This window comes from Trachurus trachurus (assembly GCF_905171665.1).
Source record: "Trachurus trachurus genome assembly, chromosome: 8".
In the NCBI taxonomy this organism is placed as follows: Eukaryota; Metazoa; Chordata; class Actinopteri; order Carangiformes; family Carangidae; genus Trachurus; species Trachurus trachurus.
In genome coordinates, this window is record NC_139905.1 from 27,783,085 (window position 1) to 27,797,824 (window position 14,740).

A 14,740-nucleotide genomic window follows, 5' to 3' on the forward strand; every position below is an offset into this window, starting at 1 on the left:
CCAACTCTTTTCTCTGTGATTGCTGGGGGATAAGAGCAGAAGTTTCCCACAGCTGATTGGTGGATAAATCCATCCTTCCCACACTGTCCTGCAATCCCTACAGAGGAGTTTGTTCACACACACAGGACACCATCTCTGTCAGCCACTACAACTGGAATATTTCAGACCAGGAGTTTATCTGTTTTGTTTAGGGTTTTTTTTTTTTTTAACTTTTTACATCTGATTTGGTTTTCATCTGTCAGCAAATATGACAATAAGAACAGCCCGACCTGACCGGGTGTCACAATTCCGGCCCCGAATGCAATGCCTCAAAAAGGTGGGTGGGTAGCATAGAAATTAGTATAAATTGCTAATTATAACTTATAACAATTATTTCCATTATTCTAGACATAAATTAGACTTTACCTTCCTGGAGAACACAGACAAAGCTATGAAAATAACTTGTAGGTATTTAACATTGAAGTAGCCTATCTCATACTCCATGTCATGAATAGGTGTTTTTTTTGTTTGCTTTTATAGGGTCTCATCAAGTAGATGTGTATTTGCATTCACCTAACACATGGGTTGTTTGTTAACAGAAGACCAGAGGATTGTTAAAGATCATCACTAATTCCTTAAAGCCAATCAGCTTTGCTGCACTACTGTTGCAATATAGGCTACACATGAAGTCAGAGGGCACAAGAGACAGAAACAGAAACTGAAAAACATGAGTCTATTTGATGACAGTGCTCACCGGAGCAGGGGGGAAACAGGAAAAAAGATGTACAATGAACAAATAAAAACTGTGAAAAAGAAAAAAAGTCACTTTGAACTGAACTAATTTTGTCTTCCATACTGAACATATCACATTACACACTACAATGTCATGGTGCTGATATAAATGCTTCTGTATGTCAATGATGTAGCCTATGTGATAGAGATGGAGTATAGGGAGGATACTGTAACATTACAGTGAGTTGGATGATCAGGGTAAAGTGGTTTAAAGTGGTGTATAATAATACTATAATGATGGTGATGATTTTATCTCAGTCAGAAAAAGGCACAGACATGATATCAGAAGTTTTGACAGAATCTAAAACCAAGACACAAGTGTAAATAAAATAAAAAACCTAATAAAATCAATGAATTATTGATGTAAAAGTCACAAAACCACTGATTTCATTAGCGGCTTTATTTTTTGAGATTCAATAAAGCAATACTAACAAACAGCACAGGAGATCAGTGCTTAAATAATGTGGTATGCCCCTTTTCTTCGCTGATCGCTAGCTTACAGTTCAAATGTATCTGTGGCATCCACAGGGCTGAGATCAATGCCAAAACATTTGCTGGCACCTGTTTACTGAACACTACTAAACACCACCAGGCTGCACCACATTCTTATTAAATGAGATGCTGCTAAATGAGATGATCCGTGAATTATTTGGTCTTCCATAGTGCTTGTCTTTACTATAGTCATAGCAGTAGGTTTGTTACCTTTATTTGTCGGTGCAAGCTATTTTTAGAACGGCGGACCAGAGCCGTGAGCTGCTCAGAGCTACGCTACGGAGGCTAATGGGATTTCTCAGTTTCCCTCATCAAATACACAATTCAAAAACTCCAAAACGCTCTCGTGGACAAGTTGTGACCTGCACATTCACCACGCTATGAGATAATAACAGAACGTTACGAGACGGAGTCGTTTTCGAGGTAAATACAGAGACTTCTTGCTGAAAAAACTGCCCCCGATGGCAACGTGCATCAGTGGTTTTGCAGGTATTTACCTCTAAAACAACTCTGTCTCGTAACGTTTCGTTATTATCTCATAGCGTGGTGAATGTGCAGGTCACAACTTGTCCACCAGAGCGTTTTGGAGTTGTTGGTTTGTGTATTTGATGAGTTTGATGAGGGAAACCAAGAAATCCCATTAGCCTCTGTAGCGTAGCTCTGAGCAGGTCGTGGCTGCGCTCGGCGGTTAGCTTACACTGACAAATAAAGGTAACGAACCAACTGCTATGACCATAGCGATTATGGCAGTGGGTCAATTTGCCAAAATGTTGAACTATCCCTTTCTCTCTTGTGCCCTGTACTGAATTTGCAAAAGTTTTTTTTTTTTTTTTTTTAATAATTAGGCCTATTAGCTATTTTTGTTCACACTATACCAAACCTGTGCCATTATTTGAATCACAAACAACATGGACTTGGAAGTTGAAAGTTTACAAATACAAACAAGGTTCCTTCATAAACTGTTCTAACCTGTGAACACCTTTTAGCTGCTGATAAATAAGAGTGGTACTACTCCCATTTCAAATGATACTTAAACATTTCCTTTAAGTCTGACCCCAGCAGCTGCACCCCCAGGGGCCTTTTAAAGACAACATCACAATAACAGAGTAATAAAAACACCAACAAAACCACCCTCTCAGTTATCATGCTGTGGCTATCTGTACAGGATATGTGTGACAGCTGTGATCACTGGGTCTCATTCATGAAACGTGAGTAAATCTGTGTGTAGATTTGCACATAAAAGCTCACTCTACTAAAACTCTACTCCGGATTCATGAACGGTGCGGGAAACTCAGATTTGATCGTAAACACGTGTGTAACTTCATGAATGCCAACCCATCGTAAACTAACAACACGCCCCCGGTGATCAGCAATTAGCATAGATCTCCATACATGAATAGCCATATAAGGAGATCCTGACCACCATATTAGGAGGTAGGTGCATCCCGCTCACCTGCGGCCATGACGCAAACGAGGAAAGAGGGAGAGAGAGAAAAAAAGAGAGATCACGGATCGAAGTCATTTTGGGTGAAGTGGAGTCCAGAAAAAATATTTAATTATTTTCTGTTAGTAGTGGTGTGACTGGGACAGGTCAAAGGCTGGAGGGAAGTAACAGATTTAGTGAATTAAGTAGGCCTATCCTTGGTTGATTAAAGAACCGTTTAAGAAGTAAAGCCAGAATAGTTCGATATGAAACTTAAAAAAAAAAAAAAAAAAAAAAAACTCAACTACAGAGCTACCGCAGCGACGGGAGGAGGAGGCTCTTCACAGCCTCAGCTGTAGAGGAGCATGGTTGTATCAACACATGAAGTTATATAGGCAGGTTATATTGTTACAGAAGCACCAGCCGTCTGTCACAGCTCCATCCAAACCGGTGCCGACTGCGCTGCTGCGCAGGGTGAAGTGTGCGCCCACGAGCGTATACTGTAGCAACACAAATACGTTTTTCCGGTTTTATATCATATTATCATCATCATAAGATGGAGCCTTGACGTGTTTGTGCGTGTCCGATCCCTAAAACGTCTCTCTCTCCAAATATTTCTAATTGTTTGTCATGTTTAAATTACGTGTTTCAAAGGCATCGGCGTATTTTGAACATGAGAGAGAGTAATACGGATTAAAATTGTAATTTTCAACAGTGACAAGCAGTATTTATTTGCATTCCTACATTTACACAAGCGCTACACACAGTCCGGAGCAGGTGTAGATTTTGTGAGTAGCTACGAAAAAATCAGCACTACTAAAAGATTGATGAATGCGGAAATCCACGTAAATTTGCGCTGCTCAGGGTTTACACGCAAATCCGTGCTGCTCACGTTTCATGAATGAGACCCAGTGTGTGTGAATATTTTCTTGTTTGGTTCATAGCTGGAGGCCATTGTGGTGGAGATGCAGAGTGGAGTGAAAGGCTCAGAGCAGAAACTCAATGTCACTACAATCCCACATGTTATCGCTGGTGAGACCTACACACACACACACACACACACACACACACACACACCCTATATTTTTGGGAAACATAAACAAAAATGTTATCATCACAACACCTAACTCTAAATATATAGATATATAGATAATAGATAGATAGATGTGGTGGGGCTGTCAATTTACAGCAAGGCCCCATGAATATATAAGACACAGAAACACAGACACACACAGGTGCACACCCTCACACACACAAGGGCTGCAGCTGTGACAACTGGGTGTGCAATGTGTTATATACGACACTTCATTACTATTTTGACCAAAATGTTAAATATATAACTGTTTTGTTTTTGTCAGTTAAATTTGCATATTAATCATTTCAAGTTGAGTTGTAGTATGTGTCTTTGTCTCTGGAAGATTGAATGAGATTGATCAATATAGAAATAAATAGAAAATGTATTCAGGTATTTTGTCCATGGCACTGGTTGGATTGTATTTTGAATGACCTGTTCAGGTTTGTGATTTCTGAACTTTTATGTCCCCTTAAGAAAACATAACATCTTTTTTTTTAATTCTCTTCATAGCAAACTCACTAGCTCAGTGGTTCCCAACTTTTTTTGGCTTGTGACCCCATTTTGACATCACAAATTTCTGGCGGCCCTGTGATCGTGGCCATCAATCAAGATGCGCCAGCTCAGATATTTTATATACTGCATTTTACTTGAATTGAAATTTATTTTCGAGAAAGTGAAAGTATAGAATACAGTTGGTTAAGATTGTATGTGGTGTTTTTAATCATAATTTTCAAAAGAATAATAATTAGTTAAAAAAAATTTTTTATCAGTAATTATTTTTTTATCAGTCACTAGATATTTCAGGCGACCCCATTTGAATTCCAGGCGACCCCACATGGGGTCCCGACCCCAAGGTTGAAAAACACTGCACTAGCTAGATCCAATGCATATTTAAAATAGACTGTGACAGGGCTTGACTGTTAAAGCTGCTAATGCAAGCTAAATTAGGAAACCCACAATTGGATGAGATCTGGACTTGGGGAGCCAAAGTGGCTTTTTAATCTGGTTTAGACGAGCAAGGGAAAGGCTGATACTTGGGCTAAACCCACCATGTCTCCAGCCAACATGGCCTGAGTAATGTAGCACCTGCTATGCAGGTTCTCCCTTTAGTCATCCTTTAGTTGTACTGTTGTATCAATTGTTGTGTCAATCATCACATTAAACAACAGATTGAAAATAATAATATTAATATTCATAATATACTGTGTGTAGCTCATGCCATCTGATCTACAACTGGATGTCATCCTGAAACTATGCTTCTGTATTATTTTAATAATGACCACAAAATAGCATCATGCTTTGACATTTCACTAACTGTTTATTAGTATAACCCATTTTTTTACAAACAGTTTGTATCAAAGGTCTTCACACAGCATCATAACAACATCCTCTGCCCTTAGACCCTCACATCCACTGAGGAAAAACTCTGGGTGAGCAACAGAGGAGGGATCCCTCACTCAGGACAGGCAGACCAGGCGTGACATAGATGTTGTACAGTCAAGAAACATTTTAGTCTAGACTAAAATATGGCCATGGTTCATGACCAACAACTTATAACATTCTTGTCACCTCAAAAAAATTGCATCTGTTTGTTGTTAAGCTAATATGATAAACTAATACAATGATGCTGGTTATTTCCTGCTCAATGTGTGCATGTTGTCATTGCAGGCAGGCCTACATCAGCATGGAGCACAGGGCACATCTATAAAATAAAGAGATGTTAAAGAAACAAAACTGTGCAGTGTTTTAAGCTCTTCTTTGCTTCTACACAGGTCAGGACATAATTGCGTGGATCGCCAGCAAGATGAAGACTGAAGTAGAAGGTAGGACCTGTATCGTATGAAAATTAGAGACCGTACAGTACATGTTGGTATCTTCACTGCTTCATTTTCTTCATGTCCTTCTCCTCTGCTTCCTCCTGTGTGTGTTGTTCCAGAGGCTCATGTCTTTGGCACCATGCTGGTAGCCTATGGATACATCTACCCCCTGCAGAACCACAGGAAACTGGTCATGTGCAATGACAGCAGCCTGTACCGCTTCCAGGTGAACAAATGTGTTAATGATGTATATAATGTTGAATTAGGATTGAGGACCACTGAGGGATTTGACATTCAAAATTATGTTATGGCATTTATGTCTGACCTAAATATACCCTTACAAACACATTTACTATAGTATTTTTGTATTTATTCTAGACAGGTTTGGTTACAACCCCGTGTTATTCAGGTTTTTTGTTCAGAATTTTATTTGTGGTTTATGTCAGTGATACTGTTTTTAAATGTCCATGTTTTCAGACCCCCTACTTTTGGCCTAAAGAGAACTGGGTTGTCGATGACACAGACTATGGTGAGTATGATACAGAAACATCAAGAGTGACTCTTCACAGTGCAAATCCATCCCTGCTGAATCACAAGTAGGGGTGCACAATATGTTATCGTTCCATGCCCTGGTCTGTTAAGATTATTAAAGTAACTCCAGGTGCCACTGACTGTTGTATGATTAGGCTATATGACTTCATTAGATGACACTGAACGATCACCAACAGTAACATATTGGCTGTATATAAATGTTATTGCTGATTTCAAAGTTTTATTGTCAATTCCACAATATGTACGGGACATAAAGATAATCGAAATTGTGTTTCTCTCAGACCCTTGGTGCAGACAGTAAATGATTTCTAGACATATATATGTAACAGAGGTCCACAGGTATTGTCACAGTCAGGAGGTACCACTAAGGAGAAGTGACAGCGTGTGGCGGTTAGCGGTACTGAAGTTAAACTCACTCACCCATAAAATACGTGCTGACCCACTTCCCAAGTGGTCATTGGCCTCTTGGCGAAACGGTTAGCATCGTCGCACGCGGTGAGGGAGAGCGGGGTTCGAAACCCACTCAGGGCAGGTCACAGAATAACATTGGTCACATATTACGTACAGGGCCAGAGATAAACCCTTGCTACAGTCAATGCACTACATTTTACGGAAGACTTGTCGTTATCTACAGACAGAACTGAGAGGCAGAAACTAATTGTTTTATTGTGATTGCAGCTATTTACTTGGCAAAGAGGAACATCCGCAAGAAGGGCATGTTAGAGGCCTATGAACAGGTACCAGCCTGTGTCCATGTCTGTCCCTGTCTCCATCACTGTTTCTGTCCCTGTCCTCATCACTGTCCCTGTCACCATCACTGTCCCTGTCTCCATCACAGTTTCTGTCTCCATCACTGTCCCTGTCCCTGTCACCATCACAGTTTCTGTCCCTGTCACCATCACCATCTCTGTCCCTGTCCCCATCACCGTCTCTGTCCCTGTCTCCATCACTGTCTTTTACTGTCACCATCACCGTTTCTGTCCTTGTCACCATCACTGTCCCTTTCACCGTCACTGTCCTTTGTGTCTTTAACAGGTGGATTACAACCACCTGCATGATTGGCTGAACCATAAGTGGGACTTCATTGTGATGCAGGCCACTGAACAGTACAAGTAGGTACCTCAGATCGGTCTGGGACAGTCCAGGGTGATAGCAGATAAGACATGTGTGGAAAGAGACTAATGGGACAAAAGCTCCCGGCAGGAACTAAGAAAAAGATGTTTGATCATTTGACCATTTAAATCTTTCATTGTCTTGTGTATATTGTTTTTTATACAGTAGGCTACATAGGTAAATACAATAAACAGTATGTGAACATAATCATTTTGGAGAAGTTACACACCATAGAAACTCCATACAACATACAAACACCCCCACTTTACATTCTTTTTGCACAATACATATACATATTTATGTGTGTGTCAGGGCTGGTAAGGAGAGGAAGAAGCCGGATCGTGTGGTGTTTGACTGCCAGGAGAGGGCTTACTGGATACTGAACAGACCCCCGGTCAGTGTGTGCGTCAGTCTTTTTATAGACTGTCCAAATATACAGAGATGTTATTATAATGTGTGATAATGTTATTGACTGTACATTCATCCTGTCCTGTGTGTGTCCAGCGCCGCACTCACAGTGCTGTGGACCGTTGTCCAGACCGTCTTTTTGATCCCACTGCAGAGGAGGTAACAGGTCAGTACACACTCATGCACACACACACACACACACAAGGAGACATTTGGGACAGCTGCTCTTTTAAAAATCTTACTGGATATCGTATTTTCTTCTGCTAAATTCAAGAACACACCTCCTGTCAAGTTAGTTTTTATGTATAAGATTAGAAAGTAGAATCTGAGGATGTCCTGTATCAAATGTTTCATCCAGTGCTTTGTCCCTTGTCCTGTCTTTGTCTCCTTTCACACAGATTTCCTTACACTGATGAAGACACAGTGATGAAATGAAACAGACTCCTCCATACACCTGCACATTACAAGCAACAAAACCAGCTGCCATTCAGTTGTTATTGCCCAGTCAGATCTAGGTGTGACGTACCAACAGTGGCTCTGAGAGCTCAACACACTGAACATGCTTAAAGGAATAGTTCACCAAAAAATGCCCTCATGCTGATGAATACTCCGGAGTAGTTTTTTATTCCTCAAAGTGCATCTGGAGACCCGGGAGACCGGTTTGTAGTCCAACGAAAACTTTGTATGAGATTAATAGGGCCCGACACAAAAACGCCCATAAAACTACACAATAACCATTTAATATTCCTCCACACTGCTCGTCCACTGCAATCCAAGTGTCTTGAAGGGATATAGTCCAGAGTTTACCTGAAACAACGTCGTTTAGGACATTTTTCCAGCCTAAACAGTCCTGTATTGAATTTGCCTGGGGCGCGCTCTCACATCCACGCGACGCACGCGTGCATCGTGCCTGACACAAACAAGTCCATAAAACTACACAAAAACCATTTAATATTCCTCCACACTGCTCATCCACTGCAATCCAAGTGTCCTGAAGGGATATAGTCCAGAGTTTACTCGAACCAACGTCATTGAGGCAAGTCCGCTCACGTCCGCGTGCCTCACCTGAACGCGAGAGCGCGCACCAGGAAAATTCAATACAGGACTGTCCTAAATGATGTCGTTTTGAGTAAACTCTGGACTATATCCCTTCAGGACTCTTGGATTGCAGTGGACGAGCAGTATGGAGGAATATTAAATGGTTTTTGTGTAGTTTTATGGACGTTTTTGTGTCAGGCCCTATTACTCTCATATAAAGTTTTCGTTGGACTACGAACCGGCCTCCCAGGTCTCTGTGAGGAATAAAAAACTACTCCGGAGTATTCATCAGCACGAGGGTGAGTCGCTAATGACTGAATTTCATTTTTTGATGAACTATTCCTTTAAGCAAATGCATTGTTTAAAAATGCTTTCAGCACAATACAGATAGGTCCATCACCTTTACGAGTCCCAGGAAACACAGTTTCAAGTTGCAGTGTGTTGAGCTCTCACAGCAACAAATAGTGAACACAGTGTCATGTGACCACACTACTGATCTCATGTGTTCACAGATTTTCACCCTATTGAAAAGACTTATCTTTAGAATTATTTGTGATCAGAATCTCTTTGACCCTAATTTAAGGCCTTAGGAAACCTCAGCCTTATCAAGCAAAGTTCATTTTAATCACAAAAAACTTGCCAAACTCAAGTGACCTTTGCCCTTGAGGATCTATCAAGTTGTGTGTTTGTGTCTGCAGCAGTTCCCTGCAGATAACTAAAGCCTCTGAATGATCCCTATTCTCTGTCATACTCCCTTTTTTTCTTTTTCTGACAGAAAATCACCTTTGACGAATACAGACGTAAGGTAAGACAGAAAATAAAAAAATAAAAAAATAAACACACACATAAACACACTGATCTATGTGATTAAAGCAGTAGTAAGACTTCCTCCCAGCTCACTGTAGAAACTAGGGGAACTGATGTCAAACGTCAGTGAGCAGGATGTGGAAGTGGATAGTTTGAAATGACAAATATAGGTTTACAATGACATATTATGGTCTTTTCTTCCAGAACATCTTCTATCAACAAGCCATCATGAGGTCAAAGGTCAAATCTAGTGTGTCCCTTGGAGCGTAAGTTCCTCTGGTTCCTAACGTAGAGGACTCAACAGTTTCGTACATAGATTGATGATAATCATTGATGATTTCTCTTATTAAGAGAAATGACTGTTTAGTCTGGTGATGGAAGACTGATTCTGAGTCTCCATAAACTCTGGTCTCTGCAGCCTGGTCAAGTACGTCACAAACTACAAAACCCATGATCCGTTCCTGGCTCCATGTCTACCCAGCAACCCCTGGCTAACAGACAACAACGAATTCTGGACTCTCAACATGAGAAGGTGAGTTAAGGTATCGCTCTCTATCAACAGTAACTTTGTACTTTTACCTGACTTCTAAGCATACTTAACCCTCCTGTTGTCCTTCTGGGTTCAAATTGACCCAATCTGTTCCCTTCCTCCATCCTCCATCCTTTCTTCATCCTTTCCTTTCTCCCTTCCTTCTTTCCACAATCCTTTTTTCCCTTCCTTCTTTCCTTTCTTCCTCCCTTCCTTCCTTCCCTTCGTCCTTACTTCTTCTTCCTAGCTCTTTTGATCCGATTGACCTGATCTGTTCCCTATCCCTATTCCCCCTTTCTTTCCCTTCCCTTTTCCCTTCCTTCTTTCCCTTCTTCCTTCCTTGAACAAATCTGTTCCCTATCCCTCCATCTTTCTTTCCTTTCCTTCCTTTTCCCTTCCTTCTTTCCCTTCTTCCTTCCTTAAACAAATCTGTTCCCTCCCTGCATCTATCTTTCCCTCCTTTTCCCCTTCCTTCTTTCCTCCCATCTTTCCCTTTGTCCTTCGTTCCTTCCTTCCTTCCCTTCGTCCTTCCTTTCTTTCTTCCTTGACCCAGGAGGGTTAAGGTCTATAGGTTACCAGAGAAAAAACACATCACAGCCAACTCCTTCAGTGTCAGCCATTTATGAACATTAGTTTAAAGATTGTATTTAAAGGTTTATAAATAAAGATTAATTTGATTTAAGTGTTTTCTGTGTTCACTAGGACCAGCAAGGACTTAAAAAAAGAAGAAACAAATGGGGGAAAAAAATGAAAATGACAATTTATTGATTGCTGATTTAATGGATTCTACAGCAGTTTCTGTACATCTAACTTTTTATCCCACAGGTTCCACAGTCAGTCAGTCTTTAATTTTTAATGCTTCAGTATTTTTAAAATCATGTACTCCAATAGCATGCTTTAAAAAACAGACACAAATATTTCAAGAAGTTCACTCACCTTTCCTACTTTACTAACATCACTGAGGAGGTTTATGGACCAGCCGCCTTAACGGCTCTCTAAATTAGTACATACATGAGATACAGTGATGTTTGAAATGTTTGCTCAACTAGAAGGAAAGGAGGAAGACTGGGATTTGGAAGTTATGAAAAAATGTCTCTTGGGGTAAAATACATGTCAGAAATGTTGTTAACTCAAAGTCATGATACAAAATACCAGCATAAGGTATTTGAATATTCTCACTCAAACAGGTGGTTCAGCATATTGAATGTATCATTTAGCTGAATTCAAAACTTTATTGAGTGTAACGTGGATCATTGTGATAAATGTGAACCCTGTGTGTGTTCAGAGTCGATGTCCCCACTAAGATGCGAGTGGAGCGGTGGTCCTTCAGCCTGTTTGAGCTGCTGCGCGACCTGCGAGGCCGAGACGACTTCAAGGTCTTCCTAAAGAAGGAGTTCAGCGGTAAGTTAGGCTACCAAACTGTAAAATATATATTTGAGTCTGGGTCATGTGTCTCAGACCTGACCCCTGATTCCTGTTAACGTATGTCTGTACAGCACAAACACAAGCATCTCTGTTTATTATTTTATTTTTATTTATTATGTTCACTGTCTTTAACCAAGTTTAGCCAGTTGGCAATCGAACCTTCCTCTTGTGTTCAGGTCACCACTGACCCGTTTTTAGGTTTTGAATGCATAAAAGTACCACATAAATTTGTTTATTGCATCACGGCTTTTTGACTTTGTCAGGAACCTCTATTTAAACAAAATAAAGCAAAAAAAAAATTCTTCACAAAATTCTAAAATGCTCTTCATGGTTAAAATTATGAAATTCGTGTTGTTAGGGTTGGTTATAACGATAAGAACAATAATGAGGGTTAAAACTTAAATCATGAGTGCAAACGTAACAACGTAACCAAGAGATGAGAAACAAATGAGATGATAAATAATTGTTTTCAGTGTGTTTTACAGCTGATTTAAGACTCGGGTCACAACAGACCCTAACACAAGAGATGGTAGCAGACAGAGGAAGGTTAAATTGAAGACAAGGGGTATACTGACAAAAAAGGCTCAGGGATCCACACCAAAAAATATTAAAACCAACATTTTCATGGATAAGGAAGCCTAGCCTATGTAACCAAGAGAAGAAAAGTGAATTTTACAACTGATTCAAGACTTGGTTCAAAACCAACCCTTACACAAGATATGGTAGCAGAAAGCTAACACAAGACGAAGGCAAAGCAATTAGCATCTAATATTGCGTGTGTGTGTGTCCCAGGGGAGAACTTGGCTTTTTGGGAAGCAGCTGAGGAACTGAAATGGGGCACTGCATCTTCCATGTCAGCAAAGGCTGAGACCATCTTCAAGTAAGCCAAGCAGCTGTCGCACTTTGTTTTGTTTCCATGTGTCTGATCTCCACAAAGAATGTCGTACCACACTTCATGTAGCATTTTGTGTTTCTGTTGCTCAGAATACATAGGCTACACCTCATTAAAACTTCACATGAAAGCAGATGTTTATGTTCAGGTTTTCACACCAAGTGTGACTGAACACAGGAGCTGTGGTTCTTACATTTCAAAGCTCTCCAACTCCTTGACTTTCATTGTCATTACTACCACATTAATCTAGTGTGTATGTGTGTGTGTGTGCTCAGGACCTTCCTGGCCCCTGGAGCCCCTCGCTGGATTAACATTGACGGCAGGACGATGGGTCTGACGGTGAAAGGCCTGGACCATCCTCACCGCTACGTGCTGGAGGCAGCTCAGACACACGTCTTCCTGCTGATGAAGAAGGTTTGTAACAGCATTGCAATCAGTAGATCAGTAGCTCCCACATGTGCATTATTACTGGAATTTCTGATAGAAGTGATATTTGCACACTTTCAGGTGAAAATGAAACTTAAAGGTACACTGTGTAACTTTTCTATTCACGAAAATCGATTATTTAGTTCAAAAGTCTGTTTTTCCTTAATCAGTAATCCCCCCCATCAACAAACTGAAGTGTTCCTTTCAGCTCTGAATGAGCCGTTCATATCATTCATATCTACATGGAGCGGGTAAGCTCGGTGCTGGCTGCCATGTGGTGTCTCCATGTTTTTACGTTCAGTGGCAGCGTGACGGTAGGAAACCACGGAAACTCAGCGGAGACACCGGAGCTGTCGGCTCAGGTGGAGGTGGCGTCTGTGAAAAGTCACCGCGGTAACGCAAGTGAGGAGGAATGGAGCGTTACACTGATGCTGCATTCACCTGCTCTCGGGCAGACGGCCGTCGGTAACAAACCAGATGTCATTTTAGTCACAGAAGTCGAGAGAAAGCCGGTAAAACGTGGGTCAGGTAAACAATACCACATCGCCATGACAACATATTGTCACGTGTATTGTTTTGCCTTGTGCTGACGGACCACTTGTTTACATAGAGGCTTGTTTATGCCGTTAGGTGCAGCGGCTGTCGTCCGTCTGCTGTCTGCCCAATTTCACGTGAATGCAGCATGAAAAATACGATTGAGTTGCTTGCGATATACAACCGCAATGCTAGATGGGAGTAATTCCTACACAATGTACCTTTAAGGCATTTTGGTTCAGTGAAGCTGAGGTCATGAGCGTTCATGTCTACTCTCATTGCTACAGGACACTTTCTTCCGTTACCTCAAGTCGCCGGTGTACAAAGATATCCAGAAGAGTGCCCAGAGCCCCCAGCCTCATAACTTCAGGTCAGTGGCTAAAATTCAATTCATGTCCAATATTCTACATGTACAAACTGACTGTTGTTTCCTCCTGTGAGATTTTTTTTTAGCAGTCAGGTGCAATTCTCTACTGCAGTGGTTCCCAACCTTTTTTTGGCTCGTGACCGCATTTTGACATCACAAATTTCTGGCGACCACGCCATCACATGCAGTCACGTGATCGCAGCCGTCAATCAAGATGCGCCACCTCAGATAGTTTTATATAGATTTTATTTTAACTCGATTTATATTCGACAAAGTGAAAGTATAGAATACATTTGTTTAAGATTGTGTGTGGTTTTTATAATCATAATTTTAAAAAGAATAATAGGCTTATTAGTTTAAAAAATATTTTTATTAGTGGTTTTTTTTTTTTTTATCAATTACTAGACTTTTCAGGCGACCCCACGTGGGGTCCCGACCCCAAGGTTGAAAAACACTGCTCTACTGCCTGAGCTACAGCACTGAATAATAGCCAAAAGTATTTTTGCAGATCAAAGTCTCAAAGTCCAAATAAGTTGTTGGATTATTACGATCATTAAAACCTGGACAAATAAATCTTGAACTACATTATGTTGTATATTGAGAATCTTGTCCTCCCTCATCCCATGTCTCCCTTGTCACCTCAGTCCGGCCCAGCTGGAGCAAAACGCTCAGAACCGAAGCCTGGGCATCCATCCCATCATCCTCTGGGAGCAGGAGGAGGTGGAGAAGGCGAAGGCTGCCGCTGCCTCTGCTCCTGTCGACGTCAAGGCCATGATGAGCAAAATAGACAGGAAGAAGTAGAGAGAGACGACGGTGGCGTCCGTCAACACAGCTGCTCCTCACTGTCCACAAACTGAAAACCCTCTCATGTAGAAAGTGAGGCAGTTGATATCTATATGTTCATCAAATCTATTTCCATACTTAAATATATGGTGCTTGTAAAAAAACAGAAAACTTGTAATTATTATCATATTAACTGGTGTTGAATGCCTGAATTTCACTAGACCCAATTAAAACAGCTTCTTCCTGTTTTTAGCTGACAGAGTACTAGCTCTATTGTCCATTTATATT

The 14,740-nt window shown here is 40.9% G+C and overlaps 1 protein-coding gene across 1 annotated transcript; it reads left to right on the top strand.

Annotated features, from left to right (window-relative positions):
* Nucleotides 1–247: 247 nt before the first annotated feature.
* On the top strand, nucleotides 248–14,470 carry rgs9a (regulator of G protein signaling 9a; the record flags this gene model as incomplete). The annotated part of the gene is made up of 17 exons (XM_083977227.1): nucleotides 248–316; nucleotides 3,631–3,718; nucleotides 5,534–5,584; nucleotides 5,698–5,804; nucleotides 6,056–6,107; nucleotides 6,809–6,867; nucleotides 7,166–7,242; nucleotides 7,556–7,637; nucleotides 7,748–7,810; nucleotides 9,465–9,494; nucleotides 9,701–9,762; nucleotides 9,915–10,028; nucleotides 11,311–11,426; nucleotides 12,243–12,330; nucleotides 12,618–12,756; nucleotides 13,590–13,672; nucleotides 14,314–14,470. 17 exons carry the CDS (start codon nucleotides 248–250, stop codon nucleotides 14,468–14,470), a joined length of 1,437 nt encoding a protein of 478 aa, XP_083833353.1.
* Nucleotides 14,471–14,740: the final 270 nt, after the last annotated feature.